The sequence below is a fragment of the Cygnus atratus genome, chromosome 11 (genome assembly GCF_013377495.2).
Source record: "Cygnus atratus isolate AKBS03 ecotype Queensland, Australia chromosome 11, CAtr_DNAZoo_HiC_assembly, whole genome shotgun sequence".
Taxonomy (NCBI): domain Eukaryota; kingdom Metazoa; phylum Chordata; class Aves; order Anseriformes; family Anatidae; genus Cygnus; species Cygnus atratus.
In genome coordinates this window covers 13,043,937-13,070,616 of record NC_066372.1, presented here as the reverse complement: position 1 = coordinate 13,070,616, position 26,680 = coordinate 13,043,937, and the positions used below count along the sequence as shown (strand labels likewise).

Here is a 26,680-nt window from a genome sequence, read left to right as displayed (position 1 = left end):
GGTGGTGTTTCAACTAGTTTTACAATTTTTACGGATACCAGTTCATGAACATGTAACCTTTGCCTCGGGCTGGTTAATAATTACACTGACTTAACATACATTACAGGCATCTGGTTTTGATGCTAGAAGCACCCTTTTAGAAGTCAGTGCAGCAGTTTAAGAAAGGTGGTGTTTGACCCAAAGCCTGACTAGCATGGCTGAAAAGTTTTGACTTCTGAATCTCTGCCAGCTTCCAAACTCTTGCTTCTCTGATAAAGTAACCCTCTACGTTCTCTGTTGAGCTCTTGCTAGTTATTCATGTAATGTTATATTCATTTCTAAAGCTTCCTGTGCATAAAACCAGTACAATTTGTTCTATATCCTGTTTTATAAAATTTGTACTAAAGACTAATCTGATTACATATGAACTATTATCTCTGAAGCAATACAGGCACAAATTTATTTGCCTTTCAGATAAAGGAATCACTTTGATTTGCGTTGTCTTTAACAAAGAACAAAGATTCCTGTAGGTTCAAAGAACAGATTGTACTTGAAAATAACTTGTCTGAATTTTGGCGTAAAAGATAAGATTGTTATAAATTCTCAATATTGATCCAGTTTTGTCCAGGGCGAGAGGGTCGCAAAGTGTCCTTCGTCAACTGAATTCTTTCCTAGCCTTTTATTCTATTGAGACTGAGCAAGCTGGTGCCAAACACGCCACCCGTCCAAACTGGATGCCCTTCTGTCAAAGCACATCTAAGATTGGTGGTCCATTTTGTGTAGAGCTCTGAACAGACGCTATTGATACAAATAAGAATGGGCATCTTCTGATTATTTCAGGAAATTATCCTCTCCATCCAAAATCCACTTTAATAGTGATCGTAATGAGGGACACTAAACTTGAGGATCTTGTGTGTTTCTTATCTGGATGCAGTTTGAAACTTGTTGCATTTCACAACAGGAAAATCTAAGCCAAAGCTGATAGTCTTTGATTATTGTAATTAGTCTCTTTGGTTGGACATCCACAGCGTTTTATTTTTTTTTAATCCAAAGTGAGTGTTAGTTTGGAAAAAGGGAAGCAATGTTAGTTTAAGCTTAGCTTGCTTTGTTACTGGCATTTTGAAGGGGAGAGGATTTAGCAAGCATTGCTTGTCATTTGTTAGCCTCCTCTGCCTTCCACTGCTCCTGTGCTTCTGGGCAATATTCTGATGTGAACTGTCTTTTCTGCCCTACACTGTAGAATTGGTCAAGAATAAGTCTGGTCAAACCTAGTCTTCAAATATTCTTTTTAAATTCTCATGAAATATTTCAGTTTTGCCTCTGCGTTGAAAACTTTGTGGTACTAGGAGAAAGGGAAGCACTATTCATTTGAAAAGCGTAACTGTGTGGAGAGCTAAATATGCAAAGTGTGTGCTGGGAGGGCAACCCAGCAGCAGCATCTAACTACAAGTGTGTGTGTCATGAAATGGTGAACTACAGAAAACCTACACAGACACAATATTACTAACCAAATGGCTGTTTGGCTAAAGTAGACGTGAATACACCCACTCTTCTAAACATTACACTGTTATCTGTTATTTCAAAAATAGAAACTCCAACAGCGCACGACATAGCAATAAACCGTGCTAGGAATTGCTGGTGTGGCACCTACTGGAATTGCTGGCATTTTTTCCTGCTTGTTCTCAATACCCACTTGTTCTCAGGTGGTGCTGCAACTAAGCAGGGAACCTGATTTGTTTACCAGAACGGCGTCACAGATACAGAAGCAAATAGGACACTGAAAAACATCGTAGTCCAGGAAGCTACTTCTCCTCTCTCCCTCTTTATTTTTTTTATGTTTTATTTATTTATTTTTATTTCCTAAGATGCATCAGCAGGTCAGTATCTACCTTTAGCATCAGCTGGAGTAATGCACTTAAGTGATTGCATTAACAGATGTCCTTGATCCACTGCTAGGTACTTCTGCCGCTTGTGGAGTGGCTGTCTGATAACTGATAAGCGTCCTTTTCTTGCTAGTCAACCTCCTCCTTGAAAAAATCTTTCACAGAGCACAAAAACAATTGGCCCTGTTAACTAGAGAGAATGCTGGCAGAAAACAAAATACCCAACCATGCTGTTTGAATATCGTAAAAGCATCTTGATCTGCACGGTTTGGTCAAAATGCCTTTTACTCCGTAGAAGCTCAGATGATGCCAAATAAGAGCTGCTTAAGCTGAGCAAGTGTTTGTGACCTAGTTCCAGGGCTAAGTGTTCTGATGCGAGTTCAGGAAAGTTATGAGAAAATGAGTACTTTTCTAAATCTCTAGAAGTACTGATCCCGTTTCTTAGACTAATATTAGTTACTATAAAATAGGTAAAATACAGTGATGTGTAATGTTTTTGCGTTCAATTAAATGCAGACATCTGTTTATGTAATGAATTGCTGGTTTCTTGCTCTGTTGTCAAGTTCCTGGAGAGCACAGCACCGATTTCATGACCACTTCAACCAAACACGCAGGAGGAATGCTGAGTCCATGCTCAATTGTTCAAAATTCCAAGTAGTGGCTCCTGGACAAAAAGGGAGGAGGGATCTAGCCCCTGGGTCTGTGATGATAAAGGCTTTGGCTAGGAACTTTGATTTTAAGCTCTGAACCTCGTTATCTGTGATCTGCTGTTTTGGAACATCTGGTGCTGTTAATCCTGGTGATTGCTGTATATTTTTTTAATCATCTTAGCTTTATATTGACTGTTACTGGGGTCTGAACATTGAATGCGCTAAAAGTTCATTAAAGGAACGTGCACAAGAGGAAAAATAAGTGTAAAATTATGCAAGTCTAAATATTGGTTGAAAAATGTATGGATTCTGGGGAGCAACAGGTCTTTAATCCTGGTAGAGTCAAGTCAGCCTGTCTTTGGGTGACGAGAATGGAAGAACTTGAGGATGCTTTGGAACTGTTTCCAGCTTCCCATTTATATAGTACTTTAATGTAAGCTACAGGAGGCCCTTGCTTTTTTCTTCTTCCCACCCCTGTATCTATTAATACACTTTCTCTTGAAGATTAATTAAGAAGTTACCTGTAGTTGATACAAGAAGGAGGTTTTTTGTAGTATAAGAACATTGATCTTTATCGTCAACATGAAATGAATGCTTAAGATCCATTTATGTGTAAAGGCACTTCCTAAGCTTCTGTTAGTATCCTTTTTTTAACCTCCTTAGTGCTTTTTTCCACTGGAATAAGTCTATATTGTCTGCCCTGAAATGAGATTTTGAACGCCACAGCAAAAAAGTAGAAATGAACTGATGCCTTACTTCAAAAATGGAGTGCCAAAAATGGTGAGAAACAAAGAACACAGATCTTCTTGTTTCTGAAAAGATGTTGGAAAAATATTTTCTTGTAATAGATAGGTTTCATGAAATGACTGTCTTCTTCCATTTGGCAGTTAGCACTCTTGTTATTTATTAGAATATTTAATAAATGTGCCTGAGAATGGATAACAGAGAGAAGGCAGGAGAGTGGTATTTCTCTGTGAGGCTGTGAATATTCTCCACTTTGAAATCAAGTGCCTAAGCACATACAAATTCACACTGTAGTACAGCTCAGTGTCTGCAGCACATACAAAACTGATCTGCTTTCTGCTCTTGGCTGGGGGTAGGGAAAAATAGAGGTTACAGTGTCATTTATCCAAGCAGGATTTCTTCCTGTTTGTGATTCGCAAGACATGTCAGTGCAGAGGAAGTGCTGAATGTTTAGATTTTTAGATCAGAAGGAAGCGTTGCTTTTCCTCTTTAAATCTGTGGAATTGGTTTCAGAGTATCTCAGAGAAACATGAAATATTCCCGTGGAATTAAGAGTGCTATCCAAGCAGGATGTGTGTTCTCCTGGAAAAATGAGCCATGACACTTCACTTAGCTTCTGCATTGAGCCCTTAAACGTTCATGAGATATTGCATATCTTTGAGAGAAGTCTAGTCTTATTAAATAACTTTGCTTGCTCTTCTACAGTGCATGAGCATATTAATGTACGTATGCAAGGGAAGGAGAAATGCTACTGCCAGCTGAGTCATCTTCATATAATGCTTGTCAATAAAATATTCATTTAACAGGGACGGATGCATCCATTTGCAGTCAGTTCTCTTTAGGAATCTTGGGCCAGTGCATAGGTACTGAATTTTTTTTTGTAGCAGGACCTCTCTGCTGTCCTCATCCTCTTATCTCCCTTCCTGCCCTCTCCTCCCCTTTCTGCCAGGGACTCTTAAATCACTACCAGAACTAAAACAATGCTTTGGGATAGGCAGAAACAATGCACGCGGATTGTCTGCTCGCATACTTGCAAGTCCTTGTCCATCCCAGCTCCCCTGTAATCCTCTTGGGACTTCGGCTTTGGCGCTCTGCGGGAGAGACTGCATTCAGATTTCCAGGGATCTTTGAAGAACAGTGTGAAAATGGCTTTAACTTTGTCTGCTCTAATAGGATTTCAGATACAAGCACCTGCAGTTTGCTGAGGCTGTTCGACTTCTTTGTTTTCTTCTGTCAGCATTATGGAGATAATGGTTGAATCTTTTTTGTCAGCTCGTTTTCTGGATATAATTACAGATGTCTGAGTGACTTAAGGAAAATACTGTATCAATGCCCTGTGTTTAGTGGTTTGTAAGTTATATCAATTAACTGTAGCAAAGCTAGTCATTTAATGGGGTTGATCTTGTTTTTATCACCTGAAAGCATAAGGCTCTCTGTAAAACCTATAGATGAAATATCCTTTAGTCTGAAATGTAGATGTAATAAATAATTGTGAGAGAATGCAAAAGTACTGCAAGAATTAACAACAAAAAAAAAAGGGGCACAAGAAAAAGCTAATAAGTTTCATTTTAATTCAGTGGTAGGACTACCTACGTCAGTAGTTCTAGGACCCTATGCTATAGAAATCAGTTTTTGAGTGATCTGCTTTTATTTTTTCCCTATTTAGCCTTCCTAATATTAGTCTCCAAAGGATTAATTCCACCTTGGAAAGCCATTTAATTGTTCTGGAGCGTCTAGACAATTGCCTTCACAAGAGTTTGCGTACACTTCTGCTTTAAGATCCTTGTGTAGGGGATGCTTTTTTCATTAAGTTATAGTGTGTGTGTGTATAGCTGATCAGCTATGCAAACCTATGCTCACCTTTTGGTGAGGTTTGCAGTTTGATTACGATGTAAGGTTAGTCTTGTTTCCTTGAGATGGATATACCTGATGAAGAGGGATCAGTTAAATCAGTGCTGCTGTGAAGTTTGTTTTTGCTGTCAGCTTTAACTAGTTTGCTTTCTAATTGTACTACATGATCTGTGTGTACTACATGATCTGTGTGCTGATTGGTAGAAAGCAGGGAAAATTCTGGTTTTTGTTTGTTTGTTCCTTCCGAATTAAGACAGATGTGTAACAGGGATATGTTTTGGGAAGGAGTCTGTACGTGACCCTGCATGAGGACAGGATGCTCGGCTTATATTCCTGTACAGTAATGACTGTATTTCAGAAACTACAGCCTGGCATGTTCAAAGAAAACCTGGCACGTTTTTTTTTTTTTTTTTTGGCTTGGCTATTCTGGATTGCGTGCTTCAGCAATTATTCCTTGCTTTGAGAGCAGTTGAGCTGGTAAAAGGGTAGAAACATCAGACGCGGGTGGGGCAGGCAGCAGCTGGGGTCAAAAGCCACTGTACTGGTTCTCAGATAAGTAACCTCAGCTCATGAGTCAGAGGCTTAAGACTTGAATAGATGCAGCTCCTGGTAATTAGTGCTGCAGTAGGATGGCCTTAAACTATATTGCATGGTGTTACAGGTATGAGGAGGGGCGGGGAATGCAACAAAAGTGAATTCAGGGCCTTGTGTGGCCAAGAGTCAGGGTAAGAGCAGTGCTTGAGATTTCGTTGAGGTGACAGAGGTGCTCCAACAAACGGGTGGGGGTACTAAAAGAATAACACAGTGCTTCTGAACAAAGCTGCTTTGGGAGCTGTTGGGGAGCAACGAGTTTGCTTCCCTCAGGCTTGCAAACCCTCTGACTCCCCGTGCCGAGCCCCGGCCGGCGAGGAGGGTTGTGCGATGGGCTGCTGGAGCAGCCAGACGCGGGAGGGAGCCAGGATGGGATGCCTTGGCTCACTCTGAGCTTTCGGCCTCAGAAGAAGGCAAGGCTGTCCGGTTTGGAAGCAGCTGAAATGTAAGAAACAGTTAGGAAAGCACAGAACTTGTGGGACCGCAGAACCAGTGTTAATATTTGTACTCGTTTTTTTTTAATGTTTCCTAGGGAGTCAGAGGAGACTTCTTCTCCAAGAGCAGTTTCTGTGTTAGTTGCCACATAACTTGGTTTACCTGAAATCCTTATGTAAAAAAGATACTGTGTCTAGGTACATGGATATCATCTTTTTTTTTTTCTTTTTCTAACAACAAGGAGTTGTTCTGCAACAGCCCTTATAAGATACAATTTTAGGGACCGTTTTACTGCATTGTTTCAGTCTGTTTTCAGCTTCTGAGTATTGCTGTATTATAAGATATACTGTATGCAGTATGTGGCTGAAATAAAAATACCGTAGCAAGATAGAGATGAGAGAGAAGCTGGGGATGAGGATAATGAATTCCTCACTCCAGAAGATGCTATAGAGTGACTTTCTCTGAGAAAGTAACAGAATTTTCTCTGCTGTATCAGGTTATTTAAATGTACCTCCGAGACTGGCTATATAGATTTTGTACACTGGTTACAGTAAAGAGTATATAATGGAACGTAGCTGGCTGAGATTTTGTGAATTATTCATGCTGTGGTCAATGGAGATAGTTTTTAGTGGCCAGTAAAGGTTCCCTGTCTTTGATAAATAAAACTTAATACTTCTTTCTTGCATGTTTATTTGCTATGAAGCATCTTAATTAAATGCAAAATACTTAGTTGAAGTAACTCCAACACTATTTTTAAACTAACTGGACTGAGAGATTGACTTTAGTATGCCATTTACCCATTCTGTCTTGTGACTAAATGGTGTAAATCGAGACTGCTGTTACAAAATAATTTGGGAGAAGCAAGAAACTAAGTATAGTAGACAGTACGTGTGTGTCTTCAGAACCTTTGCCTTGTGACACAGTGCTGGCTTCAGAGCTATAATTGATTTCTCCAGTTGTTAAAGGAAGGAAAAATACACCTGTATGTATGTTTTTAACTCTTATTTCAATCGTTACTAGATACTGGTCTTTCAGTTGATGGTGGTTTTGATTGTATTTGCACCTGTGAGTAGGGAGATAAAATAAATGCCAAAAAGGACAGTCTCAAAAATCACGAGTGCTACGAGGGTGTCAAGGTGTGTCCCTTTTAACTAAGGCACAAGTTCAAGGAAGAATACAACACATCTGTGTTCGAGTTCATGGGCTTCTTTAAGAAGCCAGAGGGTGATGCTTCATGCCTAAATACTGTTACCTCCTGCAAGGAAGACTTTTTTTTTAATTTTACAGTTACTTCTACACTGACCAAGTTTTTAGCCACTCTGCCCTCACAATGAGTACACATGAGAGGTCATTTGAAATCTTTGAAGTGTTTTGAAGTCACTCTTCAGTTGCAGGGCAACGTGGTCAGAAAGCTGTGTTAATTGTTCAAACTCATTTAAAAACGCACAGCTGAGAAACAAGATAACTGTCCTAATACTACATGTAGCAGTCTTAGATTCCTGCCAGAGCTATTGTTGCGCCTTTCTCTAGCAGTTTAGTAAGTTAACTTTTTGCGTTACATAGAGTTACTGCTTCTCTTTTTGTTCTACCTGGACTATGTGTATAATAATTTATATATTTATTTTTTTTAAAGTTAAAGCTATGTCGTTGTTTCCCTGTAAGCAGAAGACAACGTCACTGTGTGCCCTTGGAATCGCAGTAGTTTGTTCTTGACTTCCCAAGTTGCTGTTCTGTCCTGCTCTCTTGACTAGCCAAGGTCTTTGTCAGTAGTCAAACTGAAGAAAAGAAACCATGGGACTTGACAGGAGAGTGATCCTTCCCTCTCATTGTATGAACGCACACTGGGATTGGAGCGTTATTATCTTACTGTCATAAAATAGCGGAATGATAAAGGTAGAAGTTCAAGTAAACGCTTGGCTCATTGTTCATGGTTTTTGGATGTTCTAGAAAAGTCTGGTTTTGATCATCAGTGGCCTTCTTGCTAACTTTCTCTCAATGCCAAATGATTGTAGAGGTAAAGTTACTCTGTTCTCCCACGTCAGTGTGCCCACTGCATGAGTTTCTGCTTAAATTTCAATGTATATTTACTGAAAACTCTATTTCCTCATATCTTAAGTTGTTATCTGGAGGAAAAAAAATATCTCAGTCCTGCAGAAGCAACGGTTTCAAATCTGTGCCTTGTTCATACGTAACAGCTAGTTCATGTGGAGACAAACAAGCATCCTAATGCAACTGGAACACGGAACACCAGTTCAGTATTCTAGGGTATTGGGGGGTGTTGTGTTATAAATACAATTGAGTTCTCAGTGCAAGAGAAAACAAAGGAGTTCTTACTTAGTAGCTCCTTAATAAATAAATAAATCAGCAAGCACAGAGTGCATATTTTCTGCCCATTCTGTCTTCTGTATCCCACTTTGCTACTGCTCAGCCAGCTTGGAGGAGACTTCTTCCAGAATCTGGATTTGCAGAAGTCTTTCCCAGCTGATGAGGCATGCCACCAACTATTTTTCTCTCATTCATTTCTCTTTTGGCTCTGTCTGAAAAACGCTCAAAAAATTCAAGTGGATAGATGCAGTCTTACTGCCTTTGTTAAATGGTCTCTGCTGTGAGATCATGAACTATACACGGGTGTGAGGACAGAGCCTGATTTACGAGTAACAGCAGATGGGCTGCAGACAGGACCTGCTGCCTGCCAGGGTGCGGAGCTGTGGCTGGGCCGGCAGCAGGACAGTGGTAAGATGGCTCAAAAACGTGGTGCAAGACGAGCCTGTGGAAGTGCTGCCATGGTGTGGTATGAAATTCTCCAACCATACAGGTGGCAAAGGGGAAGAAGGAACATACTTGTGCTGGTGAAGCTGGAAAAAATGAGGGGAAGGTGTTTCCCACTGCAAAACATGACATCTTCAGGGGCCTGTGCTTAAGCCAGATGAACACAAAGTAACTTAAGGTATTTGGAAGTAAGAAAAAAAAAGTTTTTTTTTTTTTTTTTTAAGAGGAATTGTTATCCTAAGGAATTTATTTCAAAATAGTGTATCAACCCCCACCCTGAAGCTACTCTATGTAGAGCTTTATAAATTTGTTCGGTTTATGCCAAGCAGTAATTTGTACTTTTTTACAAAAAACATGTCAGTCTTATCTTTAGTGGGAAACCCCACTGAGCACTGAAGTGCAGAAAATGGAGGTGAGCAGTCCTTAAGTGTACCATTCATTCCCAAGCCATGACTAATTATCATTGACCTATTCCTGGTAGGTGGACGGTTGACCTGTTCTCGCAAACATTAAATCATGAAAATTCTGCTGTCTCTTTGGCAGTCCATTACAGGGCTTCTTCATATAAAAGGGGGGTGGGAGTGTGGGGGGAACTAACCTAAACCTCTGCTGCATTTTTTTTGCCCTTTCCATCTTGCTCTACTCAAACTAGGCAGAGTGGGTCCCATCTTCATCTCTGCAGCTGCCTCCTCCATATGTGAAACCTGTTGTCATGCGTTTCTGCAGCCTCCTTTCCTTTGGAATAAACAAATCTTTGTTCTCTAAATCTTTCAAATGCTTTTTTTCCCCTATAGGCCTGGTTGTTCTTGCTGCTCCTCTCTAAACTCTCCACCTCTCTTCTGCCATGGGATGCTGGAGATGAGATGCAGTAATTTGTCTGAGAACCAGAACCCCCTGGTTCTGAGTGAACCAGGAATAATCTCTTATCTGAACATCTGGCATGTTTAAGTACTGTGTTTACAATATGACATGGGCTTGTGTTGAACTTGGGATCTACCATAATTCTCTTTCTAATTCTGTACAGAACTGGTTTGACCAATTACACCCTGTGAAGGAATGAACTAGCCTCTGGATTAAGCTGTGGCTACGCGGTGGTACTGCATAAGCTGATTTTCTGCTAGCGCTGTTACAGCCATACGGGTGTGAGGATGTAAGACAGGTTAGTTGGTAGAGGTAACAGTGATCATTAGAGCAATTAATACTACTGGGGCAAGAGAAGGGCGGCACACAGCACCTGAAGAACAGCGTTTGCTGAAAAAGCTCACCTGTCTGTTTCTCCCCTCCACTTTTTGTTGGTCTAACAAAGGCTATTTTCTTTGCTTAATAAGCGGAAGTTAATACTATCCTTCTGCCTGACTTCAGTGTCAGGTGCTCGTTTCCACATCCTACGTCATGCTTGAACTAACCTGGGTAGGGAAAGTTCTGCAAAAAGAGGAGATTTTCAGCTCTGTCAGTTCAGTGCGAGCACTTGTGGCAGTACCCTGCTTGGGAAGTGGGGAAGTGCTGGATGGAGGCTGGGAGCAGTTACACTGCTGCTGCCGTCAGGCTTGTGAGACTGTGCTGTTAGAAATACATCTGGTTAATGATTAGAAACTACTGAAACATTTTGCCCCTAATTTTATAGTTGCAGGCTTCTCTCCAAGTAGATCTGGTAACAAACAATTCAGTGTAATTCAATTAACGTGTGATTTCATTACAGCTTGTGCCAGAGAATGCCATGAAATAGCCTTTCTTCACCTGCCCTAGTTGTTGGGCTGAACCTGCTGTGGCTTCACCACTCAGCACTGTGCAGATCACCTGGGTTTGTCATGGCTGATGCACTTGGTGTGGGCATGGTTCCCAATATTTAAAAACAGCCGATTGTCACAGGGCAGTAACCAAGAGGCAGATGGAGCAATTCATGCTTTGGTGTAGGTAACTGCAGCACAGCTGATCATCCTACAGAAGTGGCTGGAGGAAGCCAAGTTGCTTCTGTGTGGTTGACTGATTTATATGGAGAGAAAAGAAAAACAAAAAAAGAGCTGCTGTATGACTGGATTAGTGCCACAGTTGCCTGCTATGCTGTGGTATTTGTAAGTAGTGAACTTCTAAAATAACCTTTAAGAGGGCATTTTCAGGTGTCGTAGGTTCTGTAATTCCAGTGTTAGCATGTATTGATCAGTGCTGGGGTTTCTCCATAGCATAAGCAAATGTCTCTCTGGTGTGGCAGTAAAATAACAGTGATATAAAACAGTGGCATATTCCTTGATTAAATTTTTCTGGCAGCCATTGAAATTATTTTGAGTGTGAACACATTTGTGGAATTACTTGTCTGCTCCTGTGACAGTGTGCTGGGAAATATGCCAAAACAAATTGTCTCTTTCTTGCAGTTTCATAAGCCAGAATACTATCCAAACTGTTTCTGGCTTCTACTACAATGAAAACGTGAACTCAAAGTCTCCTACATGTGAACTTGAATCGCATTGTACTTAGAATTGGGCAGGAAAAAGGTAGAGGAGAGAGACATCGCATAGCTTAAAGAGTCAGTGTCAGTGTCTATTATGCTTATGAAAACAGTGAAGAATTTTAGACCTATGTTCATGTGAATTCAAGGAATCTTGAGTGAGAAACTGGCAAAGGGACTCTAGCTGTGTGCCAGAGCTTCATGTGAATTGTGAAATAATTCTGATTTTCTCATTTTACAGTTGATGTTATGGTTGACACAAAAATCCTTAATCTAAAATATTGCTTTCAGTTCAGCGTTGGCATTTAGGCTGAAAATCTGCTGTGATCTCTGGTGTTTTGGCTGAGATGTGGGAGTGGCACTTGCTGAACCAGGATGTGAAATTCAGTGTTTTGTTCTGATAACGTAAATACTTAGAGTACTTACTGACCAAACCTCTCTTGTTGATTTTTTTAAACATAAAGATCTCCCAATTTAATCTCATAGTCAACATGCAATCTACATGTGGGATTTTTATTTTTTAGTTTTTCTTTCAATACTCCAAATTAGATTTTCAGATTCATACCAGATTATTAAAAAACAATCAAACAAAAACTTATTTCTGAAGCTGTAGATCTTATGGAAGTGTATAATGATGCTAAAGAAAAACCTATTTGTGTTTCCTAACAAGCAATCTAAATTTCTCTGGATTATGCAATTTAGAGATAATGTGTTTTGAAAAATAAATGAAAAGTACATTGTGACAAATGAAAATTGCCACATTTGTAGTTTTTCCTGGTATTTAATAGCTTGTGGTGATAACTTGTTCTTTTAAAAAGATTTCTTCAATTTAAAATTGTAAGAGTAATTTGTAGTGTTTTCTTTGTTCTTTCAAATGATTGTAGTGCCCGGTTTTGCAAAGTACATGTTTAAAATATTAATTTGGGGGGAAATTGAAAGGATTTGTGTAAAGAGGGAGGAACAGGCTTGCAGTGAAGCCTATGAAGACCTTATTATATCTGAGCACATGTATGTTCTAGAAAAAAAAAATACTTGAAGTCACTATTGTGTCCAAATGTGGCATGAAGTTTTGTCGCTCCTGGTATATGCTGGTTTCCCTTTCCATGTTTTTAAAGTGAATTATTTCATTGTGGTGTTTCCCTTGAGGGAGGAATGCACAGTTTTATACTCAGTCTTCTTATAGAACACGAGCAAATTCCCTTGTTTTGTCTGGCCATTTCTCTTTTAAAAACTCTTTGAGGAAGAACTTGATCACCAGTAGCTGCCTTAGTCTGGTAGCGGTGAAACAGTAGGTCTCAACAGCATTAGGAATGGGTTTTGTGTAGTCAAAACACTTCTGTGGTGGTCTCTGTCTAGATAGAGCTACTGCGACTGGTTTTTAATAGCATGAGAACTTGGATTTGCTGCTGTTGCTATATCCGCACTACTCTATGTGCTTTCCAGTTTAGGTAAGGGATATTGGGATAGCAAATACCATAAAATTTCAAAACTGAAAATATAAGGTGTGGTTAACTTCACTGATTCAGCCTGAAAAAAAGAACTGCCTTCATTAATGAATATGTATTTAGCGTCTTGGTGGACTGGCAGGGCTACTGTAGCTTTGGCCACAAGCATGGCAGGGTTGAAGTGTATGGCACTTCTGTAGTCCCTGCAGCAGCATGCCACTAACGCTTGCAACAGAGCGAAAATAGCAGTGGTAAACTGTCTGTCAGTATCACTCAAAGCTGAAGTCCTGCTGGTGTGTCTGGCATCTCATATTAGTCTGCACAGGAGCAAGTGGAAAAGTCAGGGATGTGGATTCTTAATGGCCAATTTAAGTGAATGTGGTTCATGCTAGCAGAGGGGAACCAGAATTACTGTAAATGGTGTATTTTTAGCCTATTTATATAAATTGAGGGAATAAAGGGAGGGAAGGGAACAAAACAAACAGCATTACTATTAACTGTGGGGTGCGTTGATGCCTTAGCTTGACCTGGCAAGTTGTAGGTGCCTGGAGCTGTGCTGTTTGTGAAGACGGCTGTTTGCTTTTTCCGGTACGCCTAGGAAATGTAGTCCATAATCCAGATAATCTACTCGTGTGGGTTCTTGGGAGCAGGCTGCACTGGAGAACTTTGCCACCTGATAAATGTTTGTGGGTTGGGGAAACGGAAGCACACCTTTTAAACGGCAGTAGCTTCACACTCTTCAGCAGCTGACTTTCACTTCTTCTTTTCCTTTCCCTCATTTTCTTGTCAAATGGCTGTTTTGCATGTGCCCCCGGCAGGTGCTGGGATTGCTTCCTGCCTCGCTGGGAGGCTGTCTCCATGTGGCACCTCACCATGCCTGTGCTGAGCCCCGTGGTTCGGCTGGGGCCTCGCCATCCCTCCGCTTGAGCACTGTTTCCACAGAGACCAACGCTCCCTCCTTTCGAGAAAGATATTTTTAGGAGCTGCTGTTTAGCTTCTGGAAAGACTTTTTCCTTAATAGGCGAGCAGGCTAACAGAGTTCCTCTCTGCTCAGAGTGTCTTTTGCTTTGTGCTTTCGCTGTTTTCACTTTTTGCCTTACTTGTATGTCACTTAGACCCCATTTCACTGCTTTCTTCTTATCCGTGTCTCCTCTACCTCGTTTCTTCCATTTCACTTTCAGTATCACTGTTCCCAGCAGCAATCATCTTTTAACACCACAAAGGAGCTTGCGGAGCGAGGGGTAGCCCAGCCTCCTCTCAGAAGAATATTGTACTTTAAGGACAAAATCCTTGGGCTGTTTGGTTCCTCAGTTAAACCCTCCTTGCTGAGTCACCGCTGGCTGGGCAGCCTCTGTGAGGCCTCGAGCGCCCCGGTGCCAGGTCGCGGCCTTCAGCTCCCAGGGCCTCGCACGTGTCAATTATTCATGGCCCTTCCTTGCGAGTTGTCGGCTGTCCTTTGGCCTTGCAATAAATTTTACATGTAGATGTTTCTGCTGATGTTTGTGGTAAGTTTGATGTGTCACCTTCTGATCGATGGCCTAATGGGAAAGGGCTTAGAAAATAAATCTGTAACAGTAACTCTCCTGGCTTGGAAAGTTGGACTGTCCCTGACTGAAACAGTCCAAGAGATTCTCTCAGTTGTCAGTTAGTAGGAGTACAAAATAGAAAAGACATTCAACTTAATGACAGGCCACAACACACACTCGCTCAAAGTCCTAATACTCTTAAGAATTGTTTTGTTAACATTACCGTGTTGCCTTTCTGAAGAGTTAAATACTGACTAGTTGTAGTGCTTCAGTGAAGAAAGGCTTCTTTACATTTAGAGATCTCTGATTTTGTTAATGACGCTATAGACTGTCTTCCAATTTCATATTACGCTAGTAAGATTGATTTTCTTTGTATTCACTACTTTTGGTGTTTTGTTTCTGAAAACAGCTGATATTGCAGGTTGAGCAGCTTGCTGCTATGGCAATAGGTATGCTAGAAAGAAACAGTATTGAAGAAAATTGCAATGCTAAGGCAATTGTGTTAAAGGAATTCTCTGGCTACCTTATGCTGTCCTGTTATCCTGTGATTATCATTCAAACATCTTTTTCTCTACTTCCCATAGACTGTGAATCCTTTAGAAATAGGACTTTACACTTTGGTACTGTAAAACGTACCAGTATTAATGCTGTTCTTTCTCTGCTTAAGTGCTACATCTTGTTCAGGTCACATTTTGTTTTATTTCCTGATGTTGATGCATTTCTGCCCATCTTTAATATGATGCAACAGCCAGTAGGTCAGCAGATTGGATGCACAGTTTCCATATTCAGCCTTTAAGGTACATGCCTCTGACCACTCACTACCCAGCAGCTGGAATGATGTCTGTGAAGACAAGGCTTTGCTCTGAGATTCTGCTAACATGCGTACCAAAACCAGCCAGGCTCTACTGTGTGCTGGACTGTTTCTAACAGTAAGAAGGAAAAAATTCTCCTAAAAGAGCTTTATAGCATCTCTTTTAAAAACATCAGGCCATGGCTGCGGTGATAGACCACCAACGTGAGCTGCTGCTTGGTTACCAAGAGGATAAAATTTTACTCCAGGGAGATATTTTTATACAGATGCTTATTCATATTACAGTAGATGCCAAAAGCACCCTTATGCTCAGCAGCATGGAAATATTAAGAAAATTCTACTTTCACAGAATCTACAATCCAGCCGCGTTTTACTTCATTATAAAAACTGCCAGTCTGTACTTAGATGGTCAGGGCTGGATTATTCTTCTGCTGTAATTTTTATTATCTCTTTTGCAAGTGCCCAATCATTTGACTGCTTGAAAGTCAGGTACTATCAAGCCCTGTCAAACATGTTTATCAGTTTGTCAAAGCTTCCCAGGTGTACATTGGTTATAGGCTAAACTATAGGTTTTGATTTTCATTGTCACAGCAGTGGCAGCAGGACTGTAGACAGACTGGCAAAAAGATGCGTTCAGTGCAAATTATCTTTGAATAGAAATGTGTTATCTTCCCAATCAATTATTCTTTATATAGCTTGCAATAGAAAATGGTGTTAGATGTAGAAACCTGGATAAATAATCCATAACCAACTGAGAAATAGCTTTGATTTGTAGCTTTCTTAGCAAGTTTTAGTGACCAAATACTACTGTACTGTTCCTTCTACCCTACCCTGTTGCCTCCTCCTATGCTACTTCCAAATTCCTTTATTTTGCATACTTAAAATTGATGATGTTATTAATGTAGCTGCTTCTTAGTTGCTTCTGCGAAAGAGCACACATGCTAGGACAACTTACAGGCCAGATAGAAATATTTGGGAGCCATCCAAGTCTCCCTTTGAACCCTGAATTTTATGGAATTATGGAATGACATGTCTTTATAATTGCAAAATAAGCTCCACAACATATTTTAAACAGGAGAAGAAAAACGATGAATAACTCACACCAATCATCAATTGAAAAATGAACCAAACTATCCTCTCTAAGTTCTTATGCTCTTTGGCATCATCAGCTGCACTAATAAGGCAGTTCGGTCTTTTTGTTTCAGCTGTGTTGAAAAAAAGGAGTGTCAAAGGAGTAACTATTTTGTTTAATGGTGGAAAGGTTGTCAGCCTCCAGAATACCTAACTTAGATTTGTGGAAGTGACTCTAGGTAGGGAGAAGTCTAATTTATAATTAGCTGTGCTGCAGAATGGAAAGATAAGAGGTGTTCATGAAAATGGTGCAGATCAACAAACTGACATTCCTCCTTTGAGGATAGCTTTTTTTAGCCTGTGCAATACATTGAATATTTACTTTACGGTTCTATTTTAGAGTTTAGGCTTGTAAATTCATGTCTCTTGGGAGTGGATTTTAAAGTTCAATGGATGGAAGGGGTGCTTTGTGGTTCTTTTTGATCTGTTTTACACCCTCCACCTTTTTTCTTATTGTCTTTTGCCTTTATGATGCAAAATGTGTTTTTTAAAGTGATGTTTATTTTCTCTGCAGGTACGGCGTTAGTCCTGAGAACATTATTCTGTATGGTCAGAGTATTGGTACTGTCCCTACAGTAGACCTGGCATCTCGGTACGAGTGTGCAGCAGTAATCCTTCATTCTCCTTTGATGTCTGGATTACGGGTAGCTTTTCCTGACACTAGGAAAACCTATTGTTTTGATGCTTTTCCAAGGTATGTATAAATGCTTCAAAGATGATTGTTCTATACTGGAAGTGCTCTTTAGGTGTTTAAAAAGGACTAGCTACGTAACTTTCTGGGGAACTTTATCGAATTGTGACCTGTATTTTAAACTTCACATATGCTTACCTTCTAAATCAAAGTAGAGATTCACCACGTGAACAGGCTGCTCTCTCTCTCAAACTGACATGATAGCTTAACACACAAATAAGTCTTAGTGTTTACAACTAATTTTTTTCTCCTTTTTTTTTTTGTTATGGGTTGTTAAAATTAGGATTTTTATACCTTCAAGTTTGGATAGTTAGCTTAATAACTGATAATGTCCTATTAAGTCCTTCAGAATAATGCCTGAAATTATTAATGTACACTCTTAAAATCTGTCAGCTTTGATTTAGAAGCTCTAGAGTATTTTACATATAGAAAAGTATGTACAACTGATTTCAAGATAAAACACTTGTCTTTAGAGCCTAGTGTCTCTCTTGAAATTGCAACAGTTCCAGGTTAAAGAGTATCCAAATATTTGGGAATAGTAGATGTTTTGGGAATAGCAGGCAATTCAGGAATCCTCTTAGTATTTCTACATGTTTGCAGGGATCCAGTATTCAAAAATTCCATTCTAATGCTTTTTTTTTGTTTTTGTTTTTGCCTTTTTTTCTGCTGAAAGGGCTTAGCTTTTATTGCATGGAAACTTACAAAATCATTTTTTTGTAATGGTGATAGGACAAAACATATTTTGTTGATTTCATAACTTTTTTTTTTCCTTACAACCAGTAAATAAGCCACACATTGCAGGCCAGTGTATATCTGCTAACTGCCTAAGTGACTGTCTAATGACTTTCTAAGACTTTGGTAAATTCCACATAGCACATCGTAGCATTTGAGCTTAGCCTTACTAATTTCCTACAGATGTTTTGTTGTTGTGGTTTTGAACAGTTACACTTCAAGTATTGCCAGAAGTGGACTGCTGTTTAGAAAATTGAGATATTTTTGTGACTATTGTCCTGCATCAAGACAATGACAAAGCTATCTGTGGGAGTTGGACATCTGAGAATGTGAGAGGGGAGCCAGTCTCTTTACAGCAGTGTATACAGACTTGGGGGGAGTAAGGAGAAGGACAGATAAAAAGCAAAGTGGTCCATGGAAGGGCAAAGAAGAAGCAGAGGACTCACTGAAATCTTGTGCAAACCTGACTTTGCTTCAGAAGGTCATGTTTGCAATGAGCGTAGTAGGAGATGTTCATAGCATTTGTCATGTTTGTTTTATTCCAGTTACAACAGATTAAAATTAGACCGTGGGGGCGGGTGAAAACTGTAGCTGTAAACCCACGCCTAAGCAGCCAGGAGTAACAGTGGCTGTCACAGTATCTGTCCAGTCCCTAAGTTTTGCATTCTTCCAAATAAGATAAAAATGTAAATTGCTGAAGGTGCTGTCAGAATTTGATATTGTTTTACACAAACTTGTTCATCATCCCCAAACCTTAAACCCAGCATTTCCAGATGCTTCTGCTAGAGAAAGCAACAAAGTCTTAATAATAGCTGCGATCGCAAAACTAGTAGTGATTAGCTGATAGCAGCCAAGTCAAGTAAATTAAGAAAAAAAAAAAAGAAAGGGGGGTGGGACATGACACTGACAACAGATGCACTGTAGCTCTTGAGTATTTTGTTCTTAATCTACTGAGCTGCTCATTGCTGTCAGTCTGACTTCACTTACACTGTAAGCACTGTAAGTGAAAATAAACAGCAGTGTGTTTTTATGAGCGTGTACAGCTCAACTGTCTGTCTTCACAGCAGGAAACAAAATAGTTCTGTGTGCACCTCCAGCGAATTGCTATTATGTGCATTTTATGTTGGGACTCCGTGAGAATGTGGTCTCTGTAGATTTTTCTAGCTGCAGAGTGGTATGGCTGAGAATACTAAGTAAGTCCAACGTGCAGTGTAAATGCTGCCTTATGAGTCGCTGAGTTGGCAATGGGACGCTTTCCAATTTTCTGCAAAATACAAATATCTAGCTTAATGGTCTGTGAATATATGTGGGGAAAAATAGTTTCAGTATCTAAATACTGTAGGGAAAGGGGTTTCCTGGTTTCATACAATAAATGATATCTTAGTTTGTAGCCACTAAACTGATACGTAAATATCTTTGTAACTGTATGTGGCTGACCTGTCTTGTCACATCGTGGAACTCAGGGACAGACCCTTCATGGGCTTAAGACTTCAGTTTACTTAGCATTTTCATGATGAAGTATTACATCTGGGTATTGTACTAATTTGGGGATGATAGCTGGGGCAGGAAATCCGCATTATTCTGTCTCTCAAGTTCTTGGGATATTTTTCTGTATTCAGCACAGTTGCACACAACTCAGGTTCCAGACAGAAGTGAAATAGGCTGCATTTTAATTTTAAATAACACGAAATCTGTTTTTCGAGCAAGTATTGATACAGAGACTAAAATGTGTTTACACTCAGCTGTTTACTGGAATACCAATGGCTCTTCTGTAGAATACTGAATACTGAGATTTGTGTGTGTGAGGTTTAGTGCTTCAGTTTACATCTTAATTTTTAATTAACTTTTATATTTTCATAAATCTTCTTTAAACCTGTTTTTAAATCAGTGTATGTTGGCATCTGTATTTGTTATCATCCTAAGCAATTAGTCTGGTCACTTTGTAAAATTCCTAGTGTTACTAATATCACATTCTTTCTTCAGGACAGGAAAATCCAAACACTTATTAGTAGTGTAAAGAAATAAAATTTTCTTCCCGTCAAATCAAATATTACTGATACTCATTTCTCCCCCCAGCTCATCCCCTATTCTACATCATGTCCTGAGCCTAAGCATAGTCTCATTACTGGCCAATTCCTCCTTTTGTTGATAGAAGTGGAGGTGGTGGGGAGCTGAGCACATTAGCACGCGGTGCCTATGCACTGGTCTGGAGTTACAGGTAGCTACCAACGTGGAACGGCTGTCTGGAAGTACAGATTGGTGCCTGGGAGAAGGCAGGCAGAGGAAGCTGCTGTTCACCACCTTGAAGTTGATGTGCTACCAGGATGCTTCATAATTGGGGTTTTCTGGTCTGAGCTCAAAGGTGTGAGGGTGCTTTTGTCACCCTTCCCTTTCCTCTGCCCCTGTTCTCCTGTGCAAGGCAGTCGCTAGGTGTATTGGCCTGCAAAATGTGGCTCGAACAGCTTGCTTTTAAGACCACTTTTTGGAGTGGGGCAAGAAATCAGAGGCATGAAACAAAATCCCATGTGAGTTTCATTGGGCTTGCAGTTAAATGTCCTCATGTCATGCTGTTTTCCCACAGTTTTCTCTGTTGCCATTTGAACTTAGACAATCAGTACAAAGACCGGGTTGTTTTTCTTTATCTCATTCCCCCCCCTCGTTTGGGGGTTTAAAGACAGGTTCAAACCTCATGAGCTGACTCTTTTTGCATGAAGTCTTTATGACTGGAATATAGTTAACTGGTTGCTAATCTGTTATATTGGAAGGTGATAATGTGTAATGCAGAGTCCACACTGGTAACACGTCTCACGGAGTCTGATTTGCCTCTCACCAGCTTTCCGCAGTGATTTCTTTGATAGGTACACCACTCGCTGGTGTTTCAGGTGCCAAACTTTATTTGCACTGCTGCCCATTCGAGCCTCTTGTCATCAGAACTGGCGGCGTAATGGTAGCACGGGCTCCAGTTTGCACATGCGTTTTGGGAGTAAGCCTTGTTCCATATCGTTTGGGCACAATTTCAAGGTTTTGTAGCTATTTAAAAACACGCAGTGGTAAGCAGGGTGTGTACCAGTAGTTAAGCTAACTTTCTTTAATTCTGTGAAAATTAAAGTCACAAACTGAGCACTGTTTTCCTTTTCCATCCCCCAGCATTGACAAGATATCTAAGGTAACCTCTCCTGTGTTGGTAATCCATGGTACCGAAGATGAGGTGATCGATTTCTCCCACGGCCTGGCAATGTACGAGCGATGTCCACGAGCAGTAGAGCCCCTCTGGGTGGAAGGGGCTGGGCATAATGACATAGAGCTTTATGCACAGTACTTAGAGAGACTAAAACAGTTCATATCTCATGAACTTCCCAACTCCTGAAGAAGCCTACCTGATTTTACCTCAGTTACTGTGAACGGAAGAAATTACCTGTTTTTGCACATGCTTTAACTGGATAGCTGTAATAGCTTTATACTATGAAGAAATGCCCTGTATTTAGGGTGTTCTAATCAAACATCTGATGAAATTTGTCTTTTATATCTGGAAACTATTCTACTAATGCACACAATATGGTCAACTACTGTAATTCCAACAATTTTTAGCTTCATTGCCCTGAAGGAAGTGGGGAATACTAGCTGCTTATGGGGACACTTTTTACCTAGTGCTGTATTCATTGAAGATCAGTTTTCTCTCTCTCACTTCTGATCGTTTCTAGTTCTGTCCTACAAAGACTTTTTTTTTCAGTGTTCTCAATGTGTAGAACATAACTGTTATGAGCTACAGCTTCTAAACAATCAGCCATGGGTTCAATCTAAGGGAGTACTTTCTTTGTAAAGTTTCTAGCTGTGGTATTGTAACTGGAAAGTTATTGTGATGAAGTTCCTCCTCCTCCCTTTTAGTGTTCTTTTGTTAACTTACTGATCTTCCCAAGTAAATTATTTAAATATACTTTTTCCTGATAATAAACAAACTACTATATGGGGCTAAACTCTGTAATGACTTCTCCATTACCTTGTATAAACATAACTGGAATATTCTCAAAGGAACTATGGACAAAATTGCTTTTGTTTAAAAATAAATGTGTAAATTTACTACTAGAAAACTCATTTTAATATTCAGATGGTCTGAATAATAGCCATAACAGACATTTCCTTCTGTAAAGCATTCCTGTAGACTTTTTAAAAGTACTGTACATATTTGAATTTACATTGTGCATAGATTCTTAATTGGTAGTTTTAATTTAAGTCTAGCTACAATAAACTGCAAAATTCTGGTTTGTATATGATTGAATACATTTTGTTAAAATATGTTTTTATCCCTATATTATTTTGCTATTAAAGTTTTATAAAGTTTCCAGGACAAAAAATTTACACATTTATGTTTTGATGAATTTATGTAACTAAATTTTCATTGAGCTGATCTTTTTAGTTTAGGAGTAATTTGATTCTTTGACACTGGAATCGCACAGATTATGCATCAGAAATGCAAAACATGTAATTGTTACACTACTAGCATAGGTCTAATTTTTCCAAATTTAAAGGCCTTAAATGTACTGTAAGCCTCAGATTGTTGTATAAATTGATCGCGATTGATTGCAGTTTGTGTCCTGTTGCTAGAATGCAACACAGTGGTTGTAATGGAATAAAGGATGCATGGATTAGATCTTGCTGCATTTTTGAATCTTATTTTTCATACAAAAAACAAAATGTACTTAAAATTCATTAATTCCTTTTTTCCAAGGAAAAGCTATCCTAAAGTAGAAGGCCTTGTTTCCACACAGTATGGTATGTAGATCAAATCTTTAAAAGATTATTTTTAAATGATGTCCAGCTGTTTTTTAAGTAACAAAAATACATGAGTCACGGCTGAGAAGAAATGTCTGAGCACAGTTGTCATGAGACCTTCCAGCAGGCCTGCAGTTAATTGTCAGCACTGCAAGTGTGTCTCGTGTCTTTGGTTATTATTGGCTTGGCCCTATTACTGTAAAAGGGGGGAAAAAAAAGGTATTTTCATTTGTAGTGGTGTGGGGAGTAGGGGGGAAATGAGGACACCTGTTCTATGCATTACTTGGCATGTTACTCTGGGTGGTTGCACCTGCATTGTCCAGTCAGTTTTAAATGCCCCAAGCACCAGGGTGCCCGGCTGTTCTCTTGGTGACTATTCCAGCCCTAACTGGCAGTTTCTGCTTAATCTTCACCTCAAGCATGTCTCTTCTGTCCTGTGTATTAAGTAAATATTCAGTTATATCTCATTTGTGTTTTAATTGTGCACCTTTGTAAATCCAAGGTGGGTGTGTTGTTTTCTCCATTTCTGCACGTGTTCATTTCTTGCTGAGACTTAAGCTTGGTGGAAGCAAAGCTGATGACCACGCTATAAGGGGGCACTCCAGGTTACTCTTCAAGTGTAAGCCTCCCCATGTAGTGGCTTGAGGAATTTTTACTTACTTGGCAATGTTTTTTTGATACCCCAGTTGAACTTTGGATTGCTCTGAAAAATTCAGGCTACAGTGTTTCTTCTCCTCAGGACCCTTTTTGATTCAAGAAACTGCTACTTACATCCTCTTCCCTAATAGTATTAATATTATCATCTTTTATGACTGCAGGAATTTGAGAAGTAGTAATTTTGAGACTTGTCCTTGAATCTGCCTTGTTTAACAGTATTCCTCTGTTAATGAGATCCCCAAACCTGAATTCAACATTGTCACATTGGTCCCAGGGTCACTGCACATGCGGCCCAAGTTGTGTTCTGACTGTATGTGAATTTCTCCTTGTACTGTCCTTTATTTGTTCATATTTCTGCATAACTGTAGTGTTCACAGATGCCTTCCTATATTTCTGGCTTCTGCATTGCCTGTTTTGCTCTGAAAAGTTTGTCTATATTGAACTAATGCGAATATTTTACTGTTAGAATGTTAATTAATGACTTATCAATGATCCACTGGGCTTTTCACTTTCTTTTGATTCAATTATCTGTTGACCTGTTTGGTCCCTTAAACAATTTTTGTTGTGGCCCTGTTCCCATTGAATAGTTCTTAGATGAGTTGTGAATTTTTTTTATATAATTTCCTGGCACGTCCTTTTAAGAAAACAAATAGTAGTGAGCTTCTTTATGCTATAAGCTGAAGTGATCCCCTGTATCAAGGTATCACTGTTTCAGGCATTTCATAGTCCTAGTGCCTGCCAGCATTAGAATTACTAGTTAAAAAAATCTGTGGCCAGCTCATGAAACTGCTTATAAGACAGTGGGTTTCAGGTCCCCATTTGTTTAAAGAAAAAAAAAAAGGTTGGAACAGAAGTTTTACATGGCGGAAAAGGGGATGATGTGAGGTTATGAAAGAGAAACTTTGGATTGGGCTAAAAAAGTAGTTTGTTCCAGCAAACTGCTAACATTCACTCATTTAAATGTATAATGTGGGCCTTTACAAGAACTTGCTATGCATATTTTAGAACTACCAAGGTGTCACTGTAAGAGTGGCTGTATATGCCTGGATAAGTTATGCAATGGGTCTTCCAAGAGTGTAAATAACTTTTTTTCTTCCCGTTTTTCCTGTGTGACTTGCTAACTTTCTTTATACAGTGCAGCACTACCTGACGTACAGCTTCTTTTCAGGAAGGTAAGTTGTGGAGCGCCTGGTCTTAAATCAGCAGTTGTCTAACGTCCGTACTTTGAAAAAGCCAGAGGAAAATATTTGTTACAACTTTAAAGGTGGCATTTTCGGAGGAGTTTGCGCATCTTTTTAAAATTTATGTAACTGTTATAAATTTAGCCTGTATTTGTTCACACAGATCTGTTACCCTCGTTGCTTCTGCTACATTTTTTTTCCCATTTCTTTGTCATTCCTGCAGCGTGTGGCAGCTCTGCTCAGGGCACTGACCTTTCAGCTTTCTGAATGCCCAAACCGGTATTTACACTTCAGTGTAAATTCACTTCAGTATTGTGCACTTCATTTATAAACCCTGTATCACATTTGCTTTTTCTAAATAATGCTAAATATAGAAATAGAGAACCGGTCCCCTCTCCTCCAGTGGTTACTTGATTGTTGTCACCTGACAAATCCTTTTTTCCCTAGGTCTATTCTCATGAATGTAAATCAATGATCTTATTTAAGTCCATTTAACTTACTTCTCCATATCCAACCTCTCTTCTTTGTGGATTCACCATCTGTTCTAGCTCTAAAATTTGTCGTTTTGCAACTGCAGTCGTTTTGTCCTCCCAGTACTAAGTGGAGGACGGCTCTGGTGGTGGGCACGCTGCTGCTGGGAATGAGGTCAAGCCCCAAACCTACCTGCTTCGTCTTCATGGCTTTCGAAGTCCTACAGTAATTCTAAGGTCAAAACAGGATGAATTTCAAAGTGAATTTCACCATATTTCAGCTGTGAAATATTTGGGTCTCAGAACTTCGTTACGACAGTGAAAAGGATGAGCTCGGAGTAGCAGAGCGAGTGCCGTTTTGTTTCCCCAATGCCTGGTTTCGTGGCTGGGTTCCAGCAGTAACCAAATTAATTCTGCGGAAAGTTAGAGCAACGTGCATGCTGCCTCTCTCTCAAAACAAACAAAACCAAACCCTCACCTCTTCAGGGTCTTAACTTTACATTGTCTTCTGCTTGCTCCAACGGTAAATATGCATCTTTGGGGTTTCAGGAAGGCAGGCTGCTGAGCTCTGCCATCCTGCAGGCTGGCCGGGGAGCAAGCAGTGCGCGCCGCGCTTGCAGCATTACCTGCTTTTCCTCTGTTTTCCAAAGCCCCTGCTCCCCAAAAGCGTTGAAGCGTTTGAGCCAGCTCCGGGCACGGCTGATTCTTGCCCCCAGCAAGAAAAAATAAATAAATCCCCCCCGCTGGCTGGAGGCGGGCTCGCAGCGGGGCCGGGCGGCGCTGCCCGCGGCATGGAGCTGCCCGCAGCCGGCCCCTGCGCGCCCGCGGGACTTGCGCCTCCAGCCATGGGGCCGGGTAAGTGGGCGCCGGGAGCGGGGACAGGAGGCCGGGGGGAGCCCCAGAAGGGCGGCCAACCCCCTGTCTGTGTTGCAGGGAGCCCCCCGAGGAGCGCTGCCCTCATCCTGCTGGTGCTGCTGGTGCTGGGCGCACGGCCAGAGGCGCAGGAGACGAGTGTCCGCAGGCAGCAGCGACACGGTGACCGTCCCCGCTCGGGTGCCCGGCGGTGGGGTGGGCAGTGCTGGGAAGGAGGAGGAGGGAGGAATATTTTGTTAGAGCCCACCTGGGGGCTGCCAGAAAGGCAGCGAGCTCCGTGCTCCAGCACGGGGGCAGCGGGGGGATCGCGGCTGCTCGGACTCGCCGCCCCTTGGTGGGAGGGAGGCAGAGACTGGTTTCCAGCTAATAGGTGGCGCGGTTTGATTATGGCCTTGGAGGTGACTACGGGCAACGGGCCCTTGATTCATTTCCTCTTTACTTCCTCAGGCCTTTTTTAATGTAAGGGCTGTCTTTGAAGACAAGCCGTCAGCCCGAAGTTGTGCTCGCTCTACGTGATGCTTTGCGCAGCAGTTTATCCTAGAAAGTTTGCAGACCTGCTTAGAGGCTTAACGCCACTTGTGTTTCAAGTCGCTTCACTGCAGCTTTGCTGTTGGGTGCGCTTGGGGAGGGATGCCTTGGGCTGAACCCAAGAGTCAGCCCAACCCAAGAGACCCCTTTGTCCCAGAGCGGCGCCAGGCAGGTTGCAGCTGTGCAGCACGGCCGCTCGCCCCAGCGCTTCCACGCAGGACTAGCGGGTGACACGGACCCAGCCATCGCCTCCGTTCTCTCTCCTTGTTCCTCTGGGGAGCTGGCACAAGCTGTTAGCTGCCCCCGACTTCAGTGCGCCCATCGATAAACCAGACGAGGAGCTCATTGATCTCTCGGGGTTGTGTGAGTTGGGTTCTTGCAACGTCTGTGGGTTGCTCTGAATGAAAGATGCACTAAGGATGCAAAGTGCCGCTTTCGTGATGCTACTCCTGAATCATCCACTGCCATATAGTTCTAGCAGGCATATTTTGCAGTTTCTAAGTAATACAGGGTTATCTTT

The 26,680-nt window shown here is 40.9% G+C and overlaps 2 protein-coding genes across 7 annotated transcripts in view; both read left to right on the top strand.

The window, feature by feature from the left end:
- ABHD17C (abhydrolase domain containing 17C, depalmitoylase) overlaps nucleotides 1-22,329 on the top strand; it is a 48,825-nt gene extending 26,496 nt beyond the window's left edge. For all 6 annotated transcript variants that reach the window (XM_050713057.1, XM_035554847.2, XM_050713055.1 and 3 more), the window contains 2 exons: nucleotides 16,773-16,952; nucleotides 20,829-22,329. In XM_050713057.1, coding sequence (XP_050569014.1) covers nucleotides 16,773-16,952; nucleotides 20,829-21,048 — 400 coding nt within the window. In that variant the 3' untranslated portion in view covers nucleotides 21,049-22,329. The remainder of the gene's footprint in view (nucleotides 1-16,772; nucleotides 16,953-20,828) is intronic.
- A 3,194-nt stretch (nucleotides 22,330-25,523) lies between these two features.
- Nucleotides 25,524-26,680, top strand: part of LOC118251910 (cell surface hyaluronidase-like) — a 57,706-nt gene continuing 56,549 nt past the window's right edge. The window contains exons 1-2 of the mRNA XM_035554568.2: nucleotides 25,524-25,614; nucleotides 25,693-25,794. Of these exons, the coding sequence (XP_035410461.2) occupies nucleotides 25,551-25,614; nucleotides 25,693-25,794 (166 nt within the window). The 5' untranslated portion in view covers nucleotides 25,524-25,550. The remainder of the gene's footprint in view (nucleotides 25,615-25,692; nucleotides 25,795-26,680) is intronic.